An 18,228-nucleotide genomic window follows, 5' to 3' on the forward strand; every position below is an offset into this window, starting at 1 on the left:
ATGTGAGGGAGAGCATGTAAGGACGGATGTAATGGTTAGAATTAAAATGACGTCTGACAATTACTTTCAATTTGAACCGAGGTGAAGAAAATCTGAATTACAATACTCTTATGATTAAACTTTGATGAGATGAAAATGTCATCATTGTTTGATGAGAATTTTTTATTAGAGTTCAAAGAATATGAATGATTTAACCACAATGTACCAACACCACAGGGCTGAATAATCTGTATCAGTTTTTCTCAACTCCTTCTCACTGCGGGTCACCAGAGAAACCTCAGCCGCTCTCATTCTTTAGTGCTTCTGTGACTGTTTCCATGAGATTGGCTTTTGAAACAACAAGGTGAGGCTTACATCCTTTGTGATAAGTTTTGACATTGAAATCCTGGAGTAGCTTAATATGGCAATTCATTTCCAGGAGCCATGTGCTGAGATTTGGACTCATAAGTCTTCTTTTACAAAGAAGTTCACTGTAGAGTCTAGATTTTTTGAGAGAAATGAGTCTGTTTCTCTTTAGCCTGACATTTGACGATTCAAATTGAGATGGGAGCTCACGTCTGTTGATGACAAAGCACAGTCCAGTTCTGTTTGGGGCACTAATTTAATATAGGTTGACAAGAGTGTGCTGCCTTAGCACAGGGACTTTTCTCTGCAAAGGGGCAACTGCTGTGCTACCTACTCCTGCACCGGGTGGGGGCAGGAGTGCTAGGACCCCCCTGTCCACTAACTGGGCTCTGTTACCCTGGATTCCTGCCCTACCTTCGCTCTTCCCTGTTTTTTCCTCTTTCCCCTCTGGGAGCCCCAAATTGAATTAAATGGTTTCCAACAGTCCTTGGTTATACGTCTCTATATAGTATTTAAAAGACTGTTTAAAAGATTGTTGACTTCTGAGAGTCTGAGTCAAAATATTTGGGGACTTACTCTACAACCCTATAGTTTGCAAACCCGCAGGTACTAGGTGTGTTCCATTCTGTTTTGTAAAGGAAAATCTTTCTCCTCTTAACCATTGCAGGAAAGGGTAAAGGTACTAGCATTGGTCATTCCATTCAATTATTTCCCAAAGCCAGTGCCATTGTAACAATGTTATAACTTAACCACTTAAAAATAACCCTTATTTTATCTTGTTAAAAAAAAATACAGTCTGTACACTTTATAGGCTGATCTAGGGTAAGCTCAGATTATTTCCAAACACCATTTTGTTGATTCTCTTATTGCAATTCTATTTTATTTGAATAACCAGGAAACTTAAGCTGAAACGTGGAAGGTATATTGTGTAAGAGGTGTCCGCCGTACGTACTCCTGTTCAGTAAAGAAAAGAGTTGTCTTGGCCATTCAAAGTCCCTTTTGAAAATACTTTGTAAGTGTAGCTGACTTATCTTTGTGGCATTTGTTCTTGAATATTTAAATCTTGCTTCAAAGGTGGTCAAAATGATAATGCGAGGTGAAGTCGGGAACAACTGAGAAGTTTAAACACACTGCAATCTCTACTGGACTTGAAAAGTCAAAGGCTTGGAAAAAGCAAATATGAATGTTAGAACAATTGGACGCCTCCAGTACCACAGGTAAGACACAACACAGGGCAGTGGCTAAGAGTAGTCTAGACAGACTGGGTTCAAATCCTACTTTTACCACTTAGTACCTATTTGACTTTGAACAAGTTACCTTCCTTAGACTTCAGTTTCCTCCCCTGTAAAATGGGTATGATAGCAATACCTACCTGATAAGGTTTCTATGAGGAATGACTACTCAAGTGTCAAGTGTATGTCTTGTGCACAATAAGCGTTCAATAATTGAAAGCTATTACAGTTATTATTATTGAAATGTGGAAGACATTATCAGTAACTTCACGATTAATCCCCAATTCTCCTTCCTGGACCAGATTACAAAATCTCAAATAGTGATCTTTATATTATTTTCAAAAGGAAAAATATCAATAAAAAATGTCTGAACTTATCCAAAGTGTCCTAAAGTAAATCTGTGGTAGACTTTTTCTTTATTCTTTTTACAACCCAGAGATCAAGAGTCATATGCTCTACCGACTAAGCCAGCCAGGTGCCCCAATGTTGTTTTCTTATTTGAGAACTTTTCTAAGATCTGTGATACTCCAGGTCTGTGGAACTGAAAATATTGCCCTTTATTGGTGTTGTATATAAGAATTTTCTCCTGCATGGATTTAATATATTTCTTGCCCCCTAAGAAAACATGGCTGATGGGAAATTAGACTGATAGATGAATGGGAGAAATGGGAGAATGTTGTGTGATTTAGGGAAATGAGATTAATTGGGATGTGAGTTCCAGTTTTTGCTTTACTCTTGGGTATCATCTTGGGTAATTTACCTAATCTCATTAACACTTGTTTTTTTTCATCTTTGGAAATGAAAATGATAGTAATGCTTACCCCACAATAAGCCTTGAAGCATAAATGATTGAGAGTAATATTTATAAATTATAAAGCCCCATATACATACTCATAATTGATAATTATTCTAATGCCTGCATTTCTCCTCTACCTATCTGACCCATGGCCAGGACTTTCATAAGGGAAGAAGGAATACAGGCTATGATTGCCATATGTTCACAGATTAACTGAATGCCTCCAGATTGGAGTGTTTCTTGCATCCACTCATCCATCCATCCATCCACCCACCCATCCATCCATCCATCCGTTCACTATGCATTTACTGAGCTGTAACCATGTGCTATCACTCTGCTATGCATAAAGCCTTCAAAAATCAATGCCATGGTTCCTCAGAGATTTCTGAATATGTGCATGTAGAAGAACTCAACTCAGCTTTCTCGTGTTCTCAATGTCTCCTTAAACCTGAGGAGTGACGACATAGAAAAAAGAAAAAAATGTTAGAATTATTCAGGTGACACATTGTTTTGGACATTTTCCAAGCAGGATAATTATCTAAAATCAGGCTGACATTTATATCTCTAGCCTCCCATGCTTGGTAAAAGACTTTTCTTGCTGAAATACTCATTGAGCTAAATTTCATCTAACATCTGGCCATTGTATAAATATAGCAATGAAAACATGTCTTGTTGCCTACACAGTAGGTATAAATTTTAAAAATCCAATTAGTGTTTTATTCTTTGTATTTTTCTTTTATTTTTCTTTAGCGTTTGAGCATATTTCAGCCTCCTCACTGAAACTATAAGAATTCAAATATTTAGCACACATCTACACAACAGGAAAAACCAACTGGATTGAGGAATAGTGCTTTGTAGTATTTCCTAGTGATTGTAAGATATTCCTTAAGTTCTTTATTCATTCATGCAACCGGCATATATTGAGCCAAATGTCAAGCCTGGTGCTCAATGCTGAGGGTGAGGGATACAGAATAAATAAAATACCATCTTAGCCCTTGAGAAGTTCAGTACCTAGCAGGGCAGACAGATACCTATACCAACTGTTTTCCTACAATGTGGAATATTGCTATTGCTCTATTGACGAACATGGGCAAACGCTGTAAGAGAGGTACATATCCACCTGGCTCCTAAGGCATCGCTCGCTACTCATCTGATGGGTTGCACACTACATAAATGATTGTCCTCAATCCTTCCCTGAGGGTCTCTAACCTCTCAAAATGGAGGAGCCTCTCAAACGAAGAGCCCAAGGGACTACTCATTGTGCCTACAGTACTCACTGTGCCTACATTATCCATCTGGGTGGGCACAATCTAGCAAATGCCTTGAGGATGGATCATCTATTTGGCAATACCAGCCTCATCTGAGTCACAGTTGTTAAAGTCTTCACTTCTAGACTCACTGTAATGACAGTTGATAGTCAATGGCCTATTTTGCCTAGATGTGAACATTTAGAAGTAAGCCCGCTAAAGCATAATTTTTACTGTGTGCACCAGGACCTACCACAAGGCATCCTCTGCACGCTTTAAAAAAGTGCATATTATTATACAGATTTCGCCACTCTTTCATTTGGTGTTGACTACACTCAAAAATCTAAAGGGCGCTCTTAAGATATAACTTGGAAAAACTTGAAAAAAAATTTTCAAACATTATCAAATGCAATGCTTACCTTTTAAACATTAAAAGTTTATTTGCACAAACTTAGTAGTATGAGATACAACATAGTTCATGGAAATCAGCCACAATGCTAATGCTTACTAGATTATTCCAAACATTAGACATTACAGTTTAAATCTCAACATTAGCTCTGACGTTGGAATAACATTTCAGTTAATAAATAATTGTGAATATGACCATATGTTCAGTTTATTCTCAGCAGTTTATCATGAATTACAATCATGATTTGGGTCATAAAAGTGATAAACAATTATGTCTTCACAAATTGCATGTTTATTTAATTAATCCTGAAGAGAATCTAAAAATATATTCTGATAGGTTATATAAATTAGGTGTATTTTTTAGCTTTTGGATTTTAACATGCCTGGGTAACACTGTAACTACTTTCATAGGGTACAGGCATTTGCAAAAGTGAGTGGCCACAGTTTTTCAGCCCTGAATTAGATGCCTTCTATGTATTTCAGAGAACTATGAATTCAAAAGTTACTGTTATTTTGCGGTGATCTATAACGTAGTATAATACCAATGCACGCACACAAAATTTGTGGTAAAGAAAGTGAGTTTTGTTCATTATACTTTCCAGATAGTAGTCACGTCTTCCTAATAATGTTGTTGCCATAAATATATTAGGAAAGACAGAATAAGATAAGATATATATTAGATATAAGATATTTATAAGATATTCTGAATTTGCACAATCTATAGTGCTTATAATGAGAAGTCATATTGGCCTTATATTGTCTTTTAAGGGTATCTCTTGAGCTCCTACTGTTATCTTCAGTTGTCACAAAGGCAATGGCTCTGTCAAATGCTGACAACATGTGGGGATAGTGTCAACATCCTGCAACAAAGGGCCTCACCAGGATCAATTTTAGCATTTGAATTTGCTACTCTGTTTTGGAATTTTCCTGTTCATTATTGAATTTATTTATTTATTTATTTATTTATTACATTTTTTGAAATGTTTATTTTTTAGAGAGAGAGAGAGAGAGAGCGCAGAGCATGAGCAGGGGAGGGACAGAGATAGAGGGACACAGAATCTGAAGCAGGCTCCGGCTCTGAGCTATCAGCACAGGGTCCGATGCAGGGCTTGAACCCACTACTGTGAGATCATGACCTGAGCTGAAGTCAGATGCCTTACCCACTGAGCCACCCAGATGCCCCTGCTCATTATTGAATTTAAACCGGTAAGTAAGTTGCCTGGTTTCTTGGCCTAAGAAGAATATTATGTGCTATTTGGTATCAGACTTCTAATAATTAATCAGGTAGTTTAATGCTACCATATATGTTATTCAAATATTTCTAATCTCCTTGTAAAATTTTCTAGACTGAGTGGCAGCTGTAGCTAGTACCTATCAACTGCATAAGGAAAAGAGTCAGAAAGTGTAAGAATTTATGGAAACCATCAAATAGTAGAAACAAAGTGTAGGGATCTTACATTTAGGCAATGAGTTAGGTACCAGAAAATACTTCCTTCCAGTGTAAAAGTTTAGGACTCTTTGAAGACAATGTCCAGTTCAACAGTGAAAAAATACATTCCAGTTCTGGGCCCCAAATATTTAAGAAAGCCCCCCCCCCGCCGAACGTAAAAATGACTCTTTATCTTTTTGTACACCTTTTGACGAACTATGTATCTTTTCAGTGTAGGGACCATCTTACAATTTGGGACGCGTGTTGTATTTTTCCATAGGGAAGAGGCGGTTGGCATTGCTTCCTGGCTTGGTATAATTCATTTATGTCCTTCCAGTTTTTTCTCTCTGATCTCTTTTCTGTATATCTGTCAGCAGCACTCTCCTGGGAGCAGCACGATGCACTTCATTAATAAGAAGGGATTAAAGGAAAAAGCCCTCGTCTCCTAATACACTTGGATAATTTGGTGCCATCCACAAGGCAATAGACCCCTGCTGCATAGATGTCATTAGAAAGGTACAATTTCATTACTTTTTAGTGGCAAAGCCTTGAGTGAAATACAAAATATGTTGTCTCATATGCAGGGGAAAAAAAGTGCTAAAGCTTTCATTCACTTCACGCCTCTAAAATAGTAGAATGCAAAAATATATTTTATGGGTTTTGCATTTATACTGCCTTCCCTTAGTAGTCCTTGAAATCAAGCTTTTATTAAATACTGAGCAAAATCAAGGTTAAAAGAAAATTATTTACATTCTTAAATCCTAAATGAAATTCATGTATTTTTATTAACTAACACATACCTACTAAGTGCCAGGCACTCTATGGAAAACGAACTACAAAAACATCATTCATGCCTTTTTTTTATTACAGCACTAACCTATTAAATACTCTAACTGGAAGTGAGTATAAAAGTGAGTGCATAAGAAGTAAACCATATGGCTGAATAAAAATGATTGTAAGCCAGTAAATTGTAAGCGTATTCAAAAAAATCTGTTTAACTTTCCCTTGCTAACCTCGCTTCCTTTTGAGCTAATATGCTTGCCGCTGGTTGATAGAATTATCTTTTGAGCTGAACACCAACCCCCCACCCCCGCCCCTATTTTAAGCCTTTAGTGGTATTTTGTGCAAACATTTGAACAGAAAAGTCACAAGCCATCCTTAGAATCTCACCCTACTTCTATAGAAGCAGCTCCAAACAGGAAAGGATGGGCGTCACTGGTGGAGGGTGTGGTTGGCCACACATCTGAGAAAGGCACCTGGGATTTAGGAATCTGCCATAAAAAAAAAACACAAAAAACAAAACAAAACAAAACAAAAAACCCCAAAAACCAAAAAACCACCAATGGCACTCCCAAGCGCTGCACTGGAGTGATGACTCCCTGGGAACCTTGCGCATCACTTTCCTAGCACCGAAGAGAATCAGGTTTAACAGTGGTCCATTATCTCACTGCCACAGACACACAACTGCCATTAACACTAAAAAGTGGCACACAGTGGGAACTACGCGTGGGAGAAGAAAGTCCTTGATTATCAGCTTATTTTAAGCCATTCTTTGCAGTGATGGGTGTTTGTTCCACTACTAGCTTTTGTTCAGTGAAATTGACATTTGCAGCTCTTTGTCTAAGATAAAGTTTAGGTTAAGATAATAGAGACTGGGGTTTCCAGAGACCATTCTCCCAACTTAAGGCACAGCAGTACAGGAAGAGCAAAGTATTCTGACAAACGAGTCGGTAATGAAAATACCTTAAAGATGTATTTCATTACGACGTACAATATCTCTACAAATAAATGATTGGTCATCTAGTCGGCTTTGAATGCAGAGTGTTCTGATGCCTTCTCCCTTTAGTCTGCAACCATGGCCTTCCTTGTCTCTCGTGCATTTTAATTCATTAAAATATCATCACAGGCACGGTGAAGATTATCACCAAATCTCATGAGAAGTGACAGAGTGCAGAAACGGGGACAGGGACAGCCAGTTTTTATCTTTCAGAGTGAGCAGAGCTTAATCACAAAAAGTCAGGATTCAGCTAGTTATGTTCTTGTTATCAAAAAGAAATCTCAGCTAATGTTTAAATATAGATAACCAAAGTCACAAACAAAACCCCCAGTTTTGCCAATAAATTAAAAAATATAAGCAAAATGGTTAAGTAGTTAAAAGCATAGATCGTTAACCTCATGTGGTGTATTTGAGGATGTGCACTGAAAACAGATCAACTCTTTGATTCCAGAATATGGATTGCCTCTTTCCTTATGATTTTTTTATAATGGTAATTTTTCCTCCACTCCCATAAGATCTTATGAGTCTGTTTGTCCTAAATCTTAATAGGTATTTCTTACGATTTGGATATTTTATTAGATAAAACTAAAAAATATAAAGGGTTTCCGAACATTCTTCAAATTTCTGGGCTTTCCACATTACCCTGGGCACTGAAGAAGAGGAAGGAATATTATGAATTAGAGTTCAGGTTGAAAGCTGGGTATTTGAAATATAAATGGAAATAATTCATTAGCAATGACCCTTGTTAATATTCTTTTGCCGAGGTAGTTTTTAAGAGGGGGCTGCCCACAAAAGAGCTTGTTATATTTCCTCTGTTGAATGTGCACGATTCTGTGGCACATTGTTTTGGCTTACTGGAAAAAACACTCAAACGAGGATTGACAAATACCGGTTTCATGGTAGAGGAGGAATAAGCTGATAGGTATGTCTATAAGTTCTGTCGGGCAAGACTTAACCAAATCTTGATACTCATTTTAAACTGATAATTAATGAATGGCAACAAGATAAACTAGATGCCTATTTGCTCTGGGGACACTTTAAAAAGACCTCTTTTTTTTAGATTTGGAATTCACAATAGGTTTCTTCCATTCCTCCTTGGTAGAATAGTGAAACATTTCTTGTCTAGACTGAATAATGAGGCAAGAAACAATGACCCTGCGCATGTCTAATTTATAACAAATCTGTTTCCTTAATGGGTGGAAGGAAATCTGAGGACAGTTCTAAGTGTTCTTGTCTGCTTTCAGTGCCATCTTCTAGTCATACTGAAGACAACACCTCTCCGGACGGGTCTTTCCCCTTCTTCTCCTCTCCCCGGTCAATGTCAATTACGTGCACCACTCCAGGTTTTAGGATCAGGTCATCAGTCTCTACCTGACTCCTGTTGTCCTCCACTTCCATGTAACTCCCTTTTGTTTGCTGGGCAGCTTTGCTGAAGGCTTCTTTAAAACGACGTTTGAGTTCAACATCTGGACAGAAGACATACTCGTAAAGGCCACCGGCGAGGACAGCTCCTATTATTGGTCCAACCCAATATATCTGGAGGAAAAGATGGAAGCATTATAGAATGAGCGTGGAGTAAAACTATTCCTTTGAACGACTCGTGAATAGAGAGCTTAGCTGGTTTACATTAAGAAAACAAATGTGTCGTGTGGAAGAAAGCAGAATTGGAAACACTATAAGAGAATACATCAAATGCACACCAGAGATCCATAAACTGCTAAATAACATTTGAACAGAAAACAAGGAGACTGTTTTCTCTTTTCTTGCTTTCACTAATTACTTTCTTTCCATTTTCTGAGAGTCCTTAAAGTCAAGATAGCTCTTCTTTAGGGGCGTCTGGGTGGCTCAGTCAGTTAAGCATCTGACTCTTGGTCTCGGCTCAGACATCGGGCTCTGTGCTCACAGCACGGAGCTGCTTGGGATTCTCCTTCTCCATCCCTCTGCCCCTCCCCCTCACCCACATGCATGTGCACGTGCTGTCTCTCGAAAGAAATAAAGAAACATTAAAAAACATATTAAGAAAAGAGCTCCTCTTTGGTGGTACTGCACACTAAGTAGACGCAAAGAATTCTTCAAGTAAAATAGGAAACAATTTCTAGAGAGTTATCTTATTTTCTTAATATTACCATCATACATTGGCTTTCTGCATAATTGTGACCAATATACAGCTTTTATCAGTTGAGCTTTAGTTGTTCAGTGGAGCATGATAAATGGAATCCCAGCTCCATGGCTTAGTAATTTGGTCAGTTTTTGTGTCAATTACTTGACTTCTTAAACCTTAATTTCCTCATCTGCAAAGTGGGAATTGTAATAATAGGTACCTCATGGACTGTAAAAATTAAATTGAAACAATACTTGTAAAGTATTTGGTGGTTCTAATTTCATAGCAACCGGCTTTATTCCATGCTTCCTAGGCAGTTCAAAGTTGTGTGTGAACAGGCTGGAGATAAGTCATTTTCTGTTTGTTACATGCTTTTCTTTCTTAAAAAAATTTTTTTAACGTTTATTCATTTTTGAGAGAGAGATAGAGTGCAAGTGGGGGAGGAGCAGAGAGAGAGACACACACAGAATAGGAAGCAGGCTCCCGACTCCAAGCTGTCAGCACAGAGCCCGACGCAGGGCTTGAACTCACAAGCTTTGAGATCATGACCTGAGCCAAAGTCAGAGGCTTAACCAACTGAGCCACCGAGGCACCCTGTGTTTTTTACATGCTTTTCCTCCCTAAAATCTGGTGATTTGATTTAATTGAAAACCTCATGGTTTGTTCATTACTCTTCTTGCAGAGCTCTTTCATCCTCATGGTTCTTACCATGGTCACTTGGTGCAAAAAATCCCACCTTGTCTCTTTGGGGCATCTGGGTGGCTCAGTTGGCTCAGCGTCTGACTCTTGATTTTGGCTCAGGTCATGATCTCATGGTCTGTGGGATTGAGTCCTGTGTCGGGTTCCATGCTGACTGCAGTGAAACTACTTGGGATTCTCTCTTTCCCTCTCTCTGCCCCTCCCCTGCTCTTGAGCTCTCTTTCTTTCAAAAATAAATAAATAAATAAATAAATACACAAACAAAGAAACCAGTACTGAGTTTATGCATGGTGGTTAGTTGAGGCTTAGCAATTCCATAGGATTTTCCATCCAACATGGAAGCTTTTTATTGTATCGTTATTGTATCTAGAAAAAACTCAGTTTTGAGTTTCGGTAAACTTCAACATTTGCTTTAGAGCACGTATATGCTGCAGAATATTTGACACTCATTCAACAGATTCAATTAGGCAACAGAAACCTTGTTTATTGAGCCAGTTGTACTTAGCGCCTTTCTTGTATTAACTCACATAATTCAAACAGCAACCTTTGAGGTAGATATTATTACCATCCCTCTTTTATGAGTAAAAAACTGACACCCTGAGCAGATAAGAAGCTTGCTTAGGAGTTCAGGCTTAACAAGTGCTTGAACTGGGATTTGAGGTCTTTGTGATTTCAAACCTCTCTTTTGAACTATTGCACTGTTTTCCATGATGCTGCACTTATCTCATTTGAAAAAAATAGGAGAAATGCTTTTCTGGCTTAAGACACTTTCTGGAAGTTAATTCCACTTAGCATCCTCATTGCAAAATCTAAAGACAATTCAAAATTTAAGCTGGAGATAAGCACATACACTTAACGTGGAAAATACTGGTAGAGTGGTTGTGAGCACCAAGCTCCTATCTTGAACAGAAAGAAACCATGTAAGAGTTGCCCTTTCAAAGGAGAAATGAGAGCCCTCCTCTAAATGTCTTTGCTCTCTGTTCCTTTGGTAAGAGCTCATGACATATGGTCTATTCCACATGCTACAACTCCCACAAGGGAAACAAGGGTCTGCTAAATAATTATGATGCATTCCCCAAACACCTATGAAGAATACATCTGGCCACACGCTCTCCAAAAAGAGCAAATCTCAGGTTCAAGTTGCTATTCCAAAACAAAGTCAAAATGTACTTTAAAATGACTCTCAAAATGTATAAAGGTAAATAATTTTTATTGCTACAAATATAGATGTTATGTAAATTATCAAGATGAAAACTAAAACAATGGCATTACACTCGCTAGAAAATTCACCATTAATATTTTGATGTTATTCTAGTCTATCAACCAATCAATCAATCAATCTGCAAATATGCTGTAAATTAGTTCTAAAATTCACACAATTATTGCTACAGAATGGACATTCATGTTCAGTAGGATTAAGTTTGTTATAACATAGGTCTGCAATCAGGGGAAACCTTTAATTCAGTCAACAAGGTAAAAAGTTTCCCACTATTTGAATTTTAGCTAGCTTACCACAACCAGTAGGTAATTATTAAAAACATACATTTTCACCCCCATTTTAAAGTCCTCATCCATAAAATTAAAAGTTGCTATTTTTCTAAATTTTAATTACAAAAAAAGTTTGAATGTAAGAAGTTGAACTTCCAATTGTACTTCTACCATAATTAACTATATGCTGTCCATTAAAATGTTTCACTCATGTCAATGTGGCAAACATTTTGAGACATAAACGGAAACATCAGTGGCAAAATGACCAATCTCATGGATGGTATTACTGACATTCATTGTATAGCTGGGTGCAAAATCTTGCTTTGAACTCTGACGCTTGTTCTTTCATGATTGAAATTACTTTTAAAGACTCAGTACCCCTTTCTGTCAGTGCCCCTAGTGATGGTGCCATATCCTCTTATTGGCAACGTGCACTACGGTTGAGTGGATGTAACCGGGTCAATAACCGCTGTATGAATGAGATCCAAACACGAGTGACATGTTGTTACGGTCATGAATTAAAACCAAAAGTTGCGAAATAGCATTCACAACATGTAAGTGACGACGGGGTTAACCTTATTTGAGGCTGGCAGACGTAAGTCCCATATCTCATATTTGTATTGGTTATTAGAAGCTGGCATGTGAGTGGCCTTAAAACTGCTGCATTATTCATTTAAGGGATTTAAATGCCTGTGTTGTAAGAAACAATTGAAATAAAATTGATTGTGATATTTAAAAATTGGATATCACTGCTCTCTGGAAGCGCTGCCACCGCATTATTAAGTAGGTTAGCCAGTGAGACTGGAAAGTGTGCCTCTTCTAAAGTCATTTGTGTGTCCAGGTACGATTATGGTGATAATAGCATAAACATTTGCAACATCTAGTCCTCTCCATCTGTAGTTCAAGTGCTCCCAACTCACATACTATTAATTGGGTCCATGCTTTTGTAAACAAAAACGATAAATATTTTTGCTCTGGGCATTGCTTTTAAGCATTTCTTTCCTCTTCTTCTTCTTTTTTTTTTTTTTTTATTTCTTGGTAGGTATATATTTTGTCATTGCCAGGAAGGCTTTACATTCAATTACTTAAACACTATATTCACCACACTATCCTGATTTTCACTTGTCCACATTGGCAGCCTCCATGCACAATATATTCTGCTTCAGTCTATCAGATACGGTGCCCAGAGCAGTGCTTGTATATAAAAAGAAAGGCTATTACTGAAGACCCAGGACAGATATAAGGTGAGATGTTCTACCGTAGACATGTGCTCGTCTCTCCCTGGTCTTTATGAAAGATGTAATAAAGTGGAGGGGGGGGGTCAAGGTTGAGAGGAAGTAAGAAAACTAGTGGGCAAAGAAAAAAAAAGAGCTACATGGGCAATTGTTAACTGCAGGAGGACAGGTACTATCGACATGATGATTACCCAGTGGTTTTCCCAATTTCCCATGATAACCGCAGGTCCAAAGGATCGGGCAGGGTTCATGCTGGCACCAGTGTAATTGATCTATAGGGAAAACAACAACAACAAAAAACAACTTCAGACATTGCTGAAACAGGGCTAGTAACAGGAAGCATTCATTGCAATTTGCTACCATTTGCCAAGTCAGTTAGAGGAACTGTCAAGACGTTAGCAGCCATATCAACCTTCTCATCATAAAGTTAGCAAAATCATCACCTAACGTGGACAGACGTGGCTGGATACTAAAGAACTACAGCTGTAAAACACAGTATCTTTAGGCCAGCTCTAGGGTGATGATAAATGAAATGAATCAATTATTTAAATGGACTTGGAAACTTACTGCAAATAAATGTCCAATTGCCACAGAAAATCCAATTGCTAAAGCTACTGAACCAGTGACATCAGTCCGTTTGGAATCACAGCTGGCAAAAATAGTAAACACCAGCTGAAATGTGATTATCAACTCCACCAGGAGACCGTGACCAGCAGAAAGACTTCCATGAACCTAGAAAGAGAAAAATGCTCTATCTGAATTGAAGCATGATTACATTTTCTATGAGAACATATTAATGTGAAAGGCATATTTCATCACTGCAAAAAGCAATGGTTAATTTGAGTCATCTATTCTACCCCACGAGTGAGACACCCGCCCCCCCACTCCCCACCGGCTGCATCCAAAAAAAAAAAAAAAAAAAAAAAAAGAATAAATTTCCACTCATTTTGGGCCATCACAGATAATTAATTACTCTTACAATGACCAAGCGGGAATTTGTGCTGAATGTCCTTTTCTACAAAGGAAGCAAAATGTGCCACTGCTGCACTTAACTTATAAAGGAGTTTCTTGAGAGTCTTGTAATTTTATAAGGCAATGATTAAATCCATTAATTAGGTTTAAATTAATTAATATATATTTCAATTAAAATTTAAACTGTGTGCGGTTTTTAAATCAATCTGGTGCTGAGCTAACAACTGATACTCCTAATCAGTTAAGAACAAAACTAGGATCAAATGCCAATTTATTTTTTTAAGTGTGGTCCTTGATGTAGATCATTTTAAGTTGCACGAACATGACAAGAAACAAAAGTTAGTGAGCCAACCAATGGCTGTAATAAAAATTCCTTAAGCTAAATATATAGTCTAGTATAGTCACGGGGATGGGAGTGAGAGAGAGGAAAAAAACAACACCATTTTTGTGTCACCTAGACTTAATAATATTGAAGTCACTCCATATAGCAAACGATGATAATATATGGATACGCTCAATGTTGCTGGGATCAGTTTCCGCCCTGTCAAGAATCGTCAGAAATTCCCTGGGAATAAATTTGCAATTTTAGAAAAGTCTCTCAGGCCACCGGGGTGGCATTTAGCAGAGTCTGCAAGAAGCTTGGAATCCTAGTTTGAAAATGAGAGCTAAAGATGCTACCGTGGTGACCCCCAAGCCCCCCACCACACTGGGAGGTGTGACGAGGTAGAGAATCCCAGCTCCAATGATGGCGCCCAGGCACTGTGCGGCGACGTAGAAGACAGACTTGGCAATGCTAATCTTCCTGGTGCACACCATGGCCACTGTCACAGCAGGGTTGATGTGGCCACCGCTGATGTGGCCAAAGCACTGTACCATAGTTGCAATGCTGAGCCCAAAGCAAAGGGAGATGAGAACCATGTCGACAGGTAAGGGCTTTTCCGTTCCACCCCAGTTGATGGTGGATCCTAGGCTGAGGAGAACAAAGATAAGCATGGCCAGAAATTCCGCTGTGACTGCCTTCCAGAAAGCTTGAGTCCAGACCCCTTTGAAGGCCACCATGATGCTCTCTCTTCTACACAAAGGTCCACACTTACTGAAAAGAAAACAAGTTGATATCAGAAGCTATCAAACCAAGGTTCGTGAATTTGGGTGAAGACTCAGGGCCTGTAGTCTTGCCCTTCTGTGGGGAAGGGCCCCCTCAAAGGTTATTTGATACCAGGAAAGAATGCTTCCAGAAAACCTTCTTAATTAACGAATTAATTGTCGCCTGTTATTCTAGCCTCCTTTTATCTAACATTCGAAGCTCAGCCAGTTTCCCTGATTTGCCCCTAAAAAGGAAAATGTCTAAATCAAGTTTCTTAAAGAATAAAGAATGAAATGTATTTACCTCCCAGCAAGAGCTAATTCCCTCAGAGCAAGGTTTTGAGTTTCAGTGTACTTTTAACATGCTGTTTATATTTTGAACGTAAAGCGATTCAAAAAAACGGGGGGGGGGGGAGGTCATTTGCAGTTTTGCACTTTATTGCTCAAAATGGCATTCTGAAAGTGGATTTGTGGAGCGTGATTCTCCTCTGCCCCAGCAGAGACTGCGGATTTAGAGGAGAGGCCAGCAAGGAGGCCGGGAATGCCGAAGTCTGTCTTTCCAGAAGGTGAAGTCGTTAGGGGGCGGGGAGCTGGCAGGGGCGGTGGGAACTGGCGGGGCCTGAGCGGGGGCGGGGACGCTCCCTCCGCCTCCCCTGCGGGCCTGGACGCACGGCACTAGGACGGTCGGCCGCGGGCCCCGGGCCCCGGGGGAGCGGCCACCCCCGGGCCGGTGCCAGGCCCCGGGGCAGCGGCCAGGTGGACAAACAGCAGCCTCCAGGCGCTCGCCCCGCCCTCGTCCCCGGCGTCCCCGCGGCCGCGCCTGGGAAAGCTGCATCCTGGCTCCGCGGTGCTTCTGCACTGCGAAGGGACAGTCCCTCCTGGCGCCTGACCCTCTCTCGACCCCTGACGTTACCCTTCAGAGACACCTTCTCAATGTGATCCTGGAGGCGGGAGTAGGAGCCCCGGGCACCCCGCCGGCGCCCTCCAGGGGGCAGCCGAGTGCGGGGACACGGAGCCCCGCGGGGTGGCGGGGGCGCGGGGCAGGGCGCGGGGGACAGTGGTCCTCAGAGCAGAAGGCTCCATGGACAGCGACCGTTCTCCAGCGTCTTCTTGGCGGCCGTCTCCTACTTCTTCCTGGCCCTGAAAGTCGGGGGGCTTGCCACTTCTGGGGGGATCTTGTGTCAGCGGGGACCTGGGTGGGGAGCGGGGAGGAGGGTGCGGTACAGCAAGACAGCCACCGAGAGGGAACACTTTGTTCCTCCAGTCTGTTTTCCTCATACTGTCTGAGGATCTTTGGAACTGAGAAAGGATGGGGTTTGAGGATATTAATGCCCAGTGCTCATTTGGGCAAGAAATGGCTAGAATTCCCGATGTGGGGGTCAATGACACTGGTTACTCCATTATTCAAGGCATTTGCTCTTATCCTTTGCCTGTTAGAGTCGTGAGAGCGAAGGAGTGTGGAGGACATTTAGCAGAGACTCTGATCACCAGAGGACAATGAAAAGGGTTAGGCAAGAAAGTCAAGCATTTGAACACATTACAGTTATTAGAGCTTTCCCCTTGATGGATTATTGAAGAGGAACCGCCCCTCGCCCCCCCCCCCCCTTATTGTCCCCAGGAGCCTGGGTTCTGGATGAACAGTAGGGAAATGCTGTGCCAAAAAAGGGCTAGGGGAGCTCTCCCTTGACCTTTAGGATCTCAAGTCAGCCTCTGCTTTGATATGGTGCTTTGCCTCAGAGTTGGAAAGAGAAACCCATTTTCTGCCCAAGGCGGGGGTGGGGGGGGATAGCTCCAGAAGGGGGACAGCCAGCCCTGTCCCAGGTGTCCCCTGCCTGTGAGCTCCTCTAAGTGAATCATGTAATTACAAGAAAACCCAGCTGGGAGGACAATGACATCATATTCCCTCGAGGAAGAGAAAATAAAGAGACAAAACAGCACTTGGAATAGGACAGGGAGTATGCTCTGGGAGAGACATTAAAAATATCCCAAAGGGGAGAAACTCCAAGAACTTACAAAAAGAAGCTAGGAAGATGGCTTCTGAACTCACCAGCAGCCCTCGGCCGAAGCCGGAATGGGGGGGGGAGGGCAAGGTGCCGCCACAGGTGCTGGTCGTCTGTGAGTGGATTAAGTGGGAAAAATGAAGAGCACAAAGCAGGGAGCTAGGGAGGCTGGTGGGCAGGAAGCCTCAGGTCCCTTACGAAGGCAAGGCGGAGGCATGGATCACCAGGAGAGGCGGGCCCTGGCAGAAGGACTCCTCCCTGCTACACCCCTTCTCCGTCACTTTCCCCAGTCCCCCCGAATTCTCTCTCCCAGCCCATTCTCTCATGCCTCTCCAGAGACCTGATTTAAGAAACTCAGTTGCTCTTTCAACTTCAAATTTTCATCAGCCAGAGAAATGAAAACAATAACAACGACGACGACACCCCGAATAGATAAATAGGTTCCTTAACAGTGATTTTAGCTTTTTTTGGAAAGCCCACAAAATCTGATCTCCTTCCAGCGCAGACCGAACAGCCTCAGTTAGCCACCAACCCCATAGTTTCCAGGCAGCACATACATACCCCTGACCTCACAAGTGCTCCCCTCAGCGGAGTCTGTCATGGCTCCTGTTATTATCAGCAATGTTCCCTTATGTGTTCGCACTCACTGGAAATGGATCAACACCATTTGTTTTGCTTCCTTCGCCCCAGAACAAAGGGGGTTTGTTGATGTGCCCGGGTTGTACTGAACCGGACACATTACTTTCTAGCTGAACACACAGCCTGATCCGCTTCTGGACAGCTGAGCCTCTGGGTGAGTAATTTTTCTGATGAAAAATACTGCAGATAGATTTTACCTCCATAGGGTAATTTTCCTGTGCATGCACAGGTCTTGAATATATGGAGGCTTTTGCAGCAAAGCATCCTTTTATCCCCCTTCTACCTTCTCTATGCCTCTCTTATGAACATGCCCAATACCCAGATCTATAAGCATCGCCTACCTGCCCTACGATTTCCTTCTAGATTCTGTCTGAGAAGGCACATATATTTATAATAAAAGAGTCAGAGTTTCATCTTTTGGCCCTGAGCTTTGTTCCCTTAAGGCAAAGAAGGACTTACCCCCACTGCCTTGCTTCAGGTCTGCCACTCATGCCTTCCCTGGCCAGAGTGCAGCTCTCATTGCCTGCCCCACAGCTCCCAGTGCACTGGGAGTCAGATTACGGCCACTTGTCTGATTGGGTTTTTGGAGTGAAGGGGTGGAAAGACTCTGTACCATGTGGCAATCGTCGAGTTATATTTGAACTTGAAATAACTTTTCTCTACCTGATCCCTGTAGACACAGGGCATTTCAGGAACACAAAACGTTTGCTTACACTGTATTTCTTTAGCCGGTAGTCTTTGAAAATGAGGACTTCCCCCAATTTGTATTTCAACTCT

General features: G+C 40.9%; 1 protein-coding gene across 2 annotated transcripts; it reads right to left on the minus strand.

Annotated features, from left to right (window-relative positions):
* Positions 1 to 8,491: 8,491 nt before the first annotated feature.
* On the minus strand, positions 8,492 to 17,951 carry AQP4 (aquaporin 4). Of its 2 annotated transcripts, XM_047828380.1 has the most exons (5): positions 17,911 to 17,951; positions 14,408 to 14,822; positions 13,325 to 13,489; positions 12,949 to 13,029; positions 8,492 to 8,770 (listed from the first exon to the last, which is right to left on the minus strand). In XM_047828380.1, exons 1-5 carry the CDS (start codon positions 17,940 to 17,942, stop codon positions 8,492 to 8,494), a joined length of 972 nt encoding a protein of 323 aa, XP_047684336.1. In that variant the 5' UTR covers positions 17,943 to 17,951. The 2 variants fall into 2 exon arrangements, with proteins under 2 accessions (XP_047684336.1, XP_047684335.1); XM_047828379.1 differs by lacking the exon at positions 12,949 to 13,029 and having other exon boundaries at positions 17,911 to 17,942.
* Between the last annotated feature and the right edge of the window lie 277 nt (positions 17,952 to 18,228).

Source organism: Prionailurus viverrinus, chromosome D3 (assembly GCF_022837055.1).
Source record: "Prionailurus viverrinus isolate Anna chromosome D3, UM_Priviv_1.0, whole genome shotgun sequence".
Classification (NCBI taxonomy): Eukaryota; Metazoa; Chordata; class Mammalia; order Carnivora; family Felidae; genus Prionailurus; species Prionailurus viverrinus.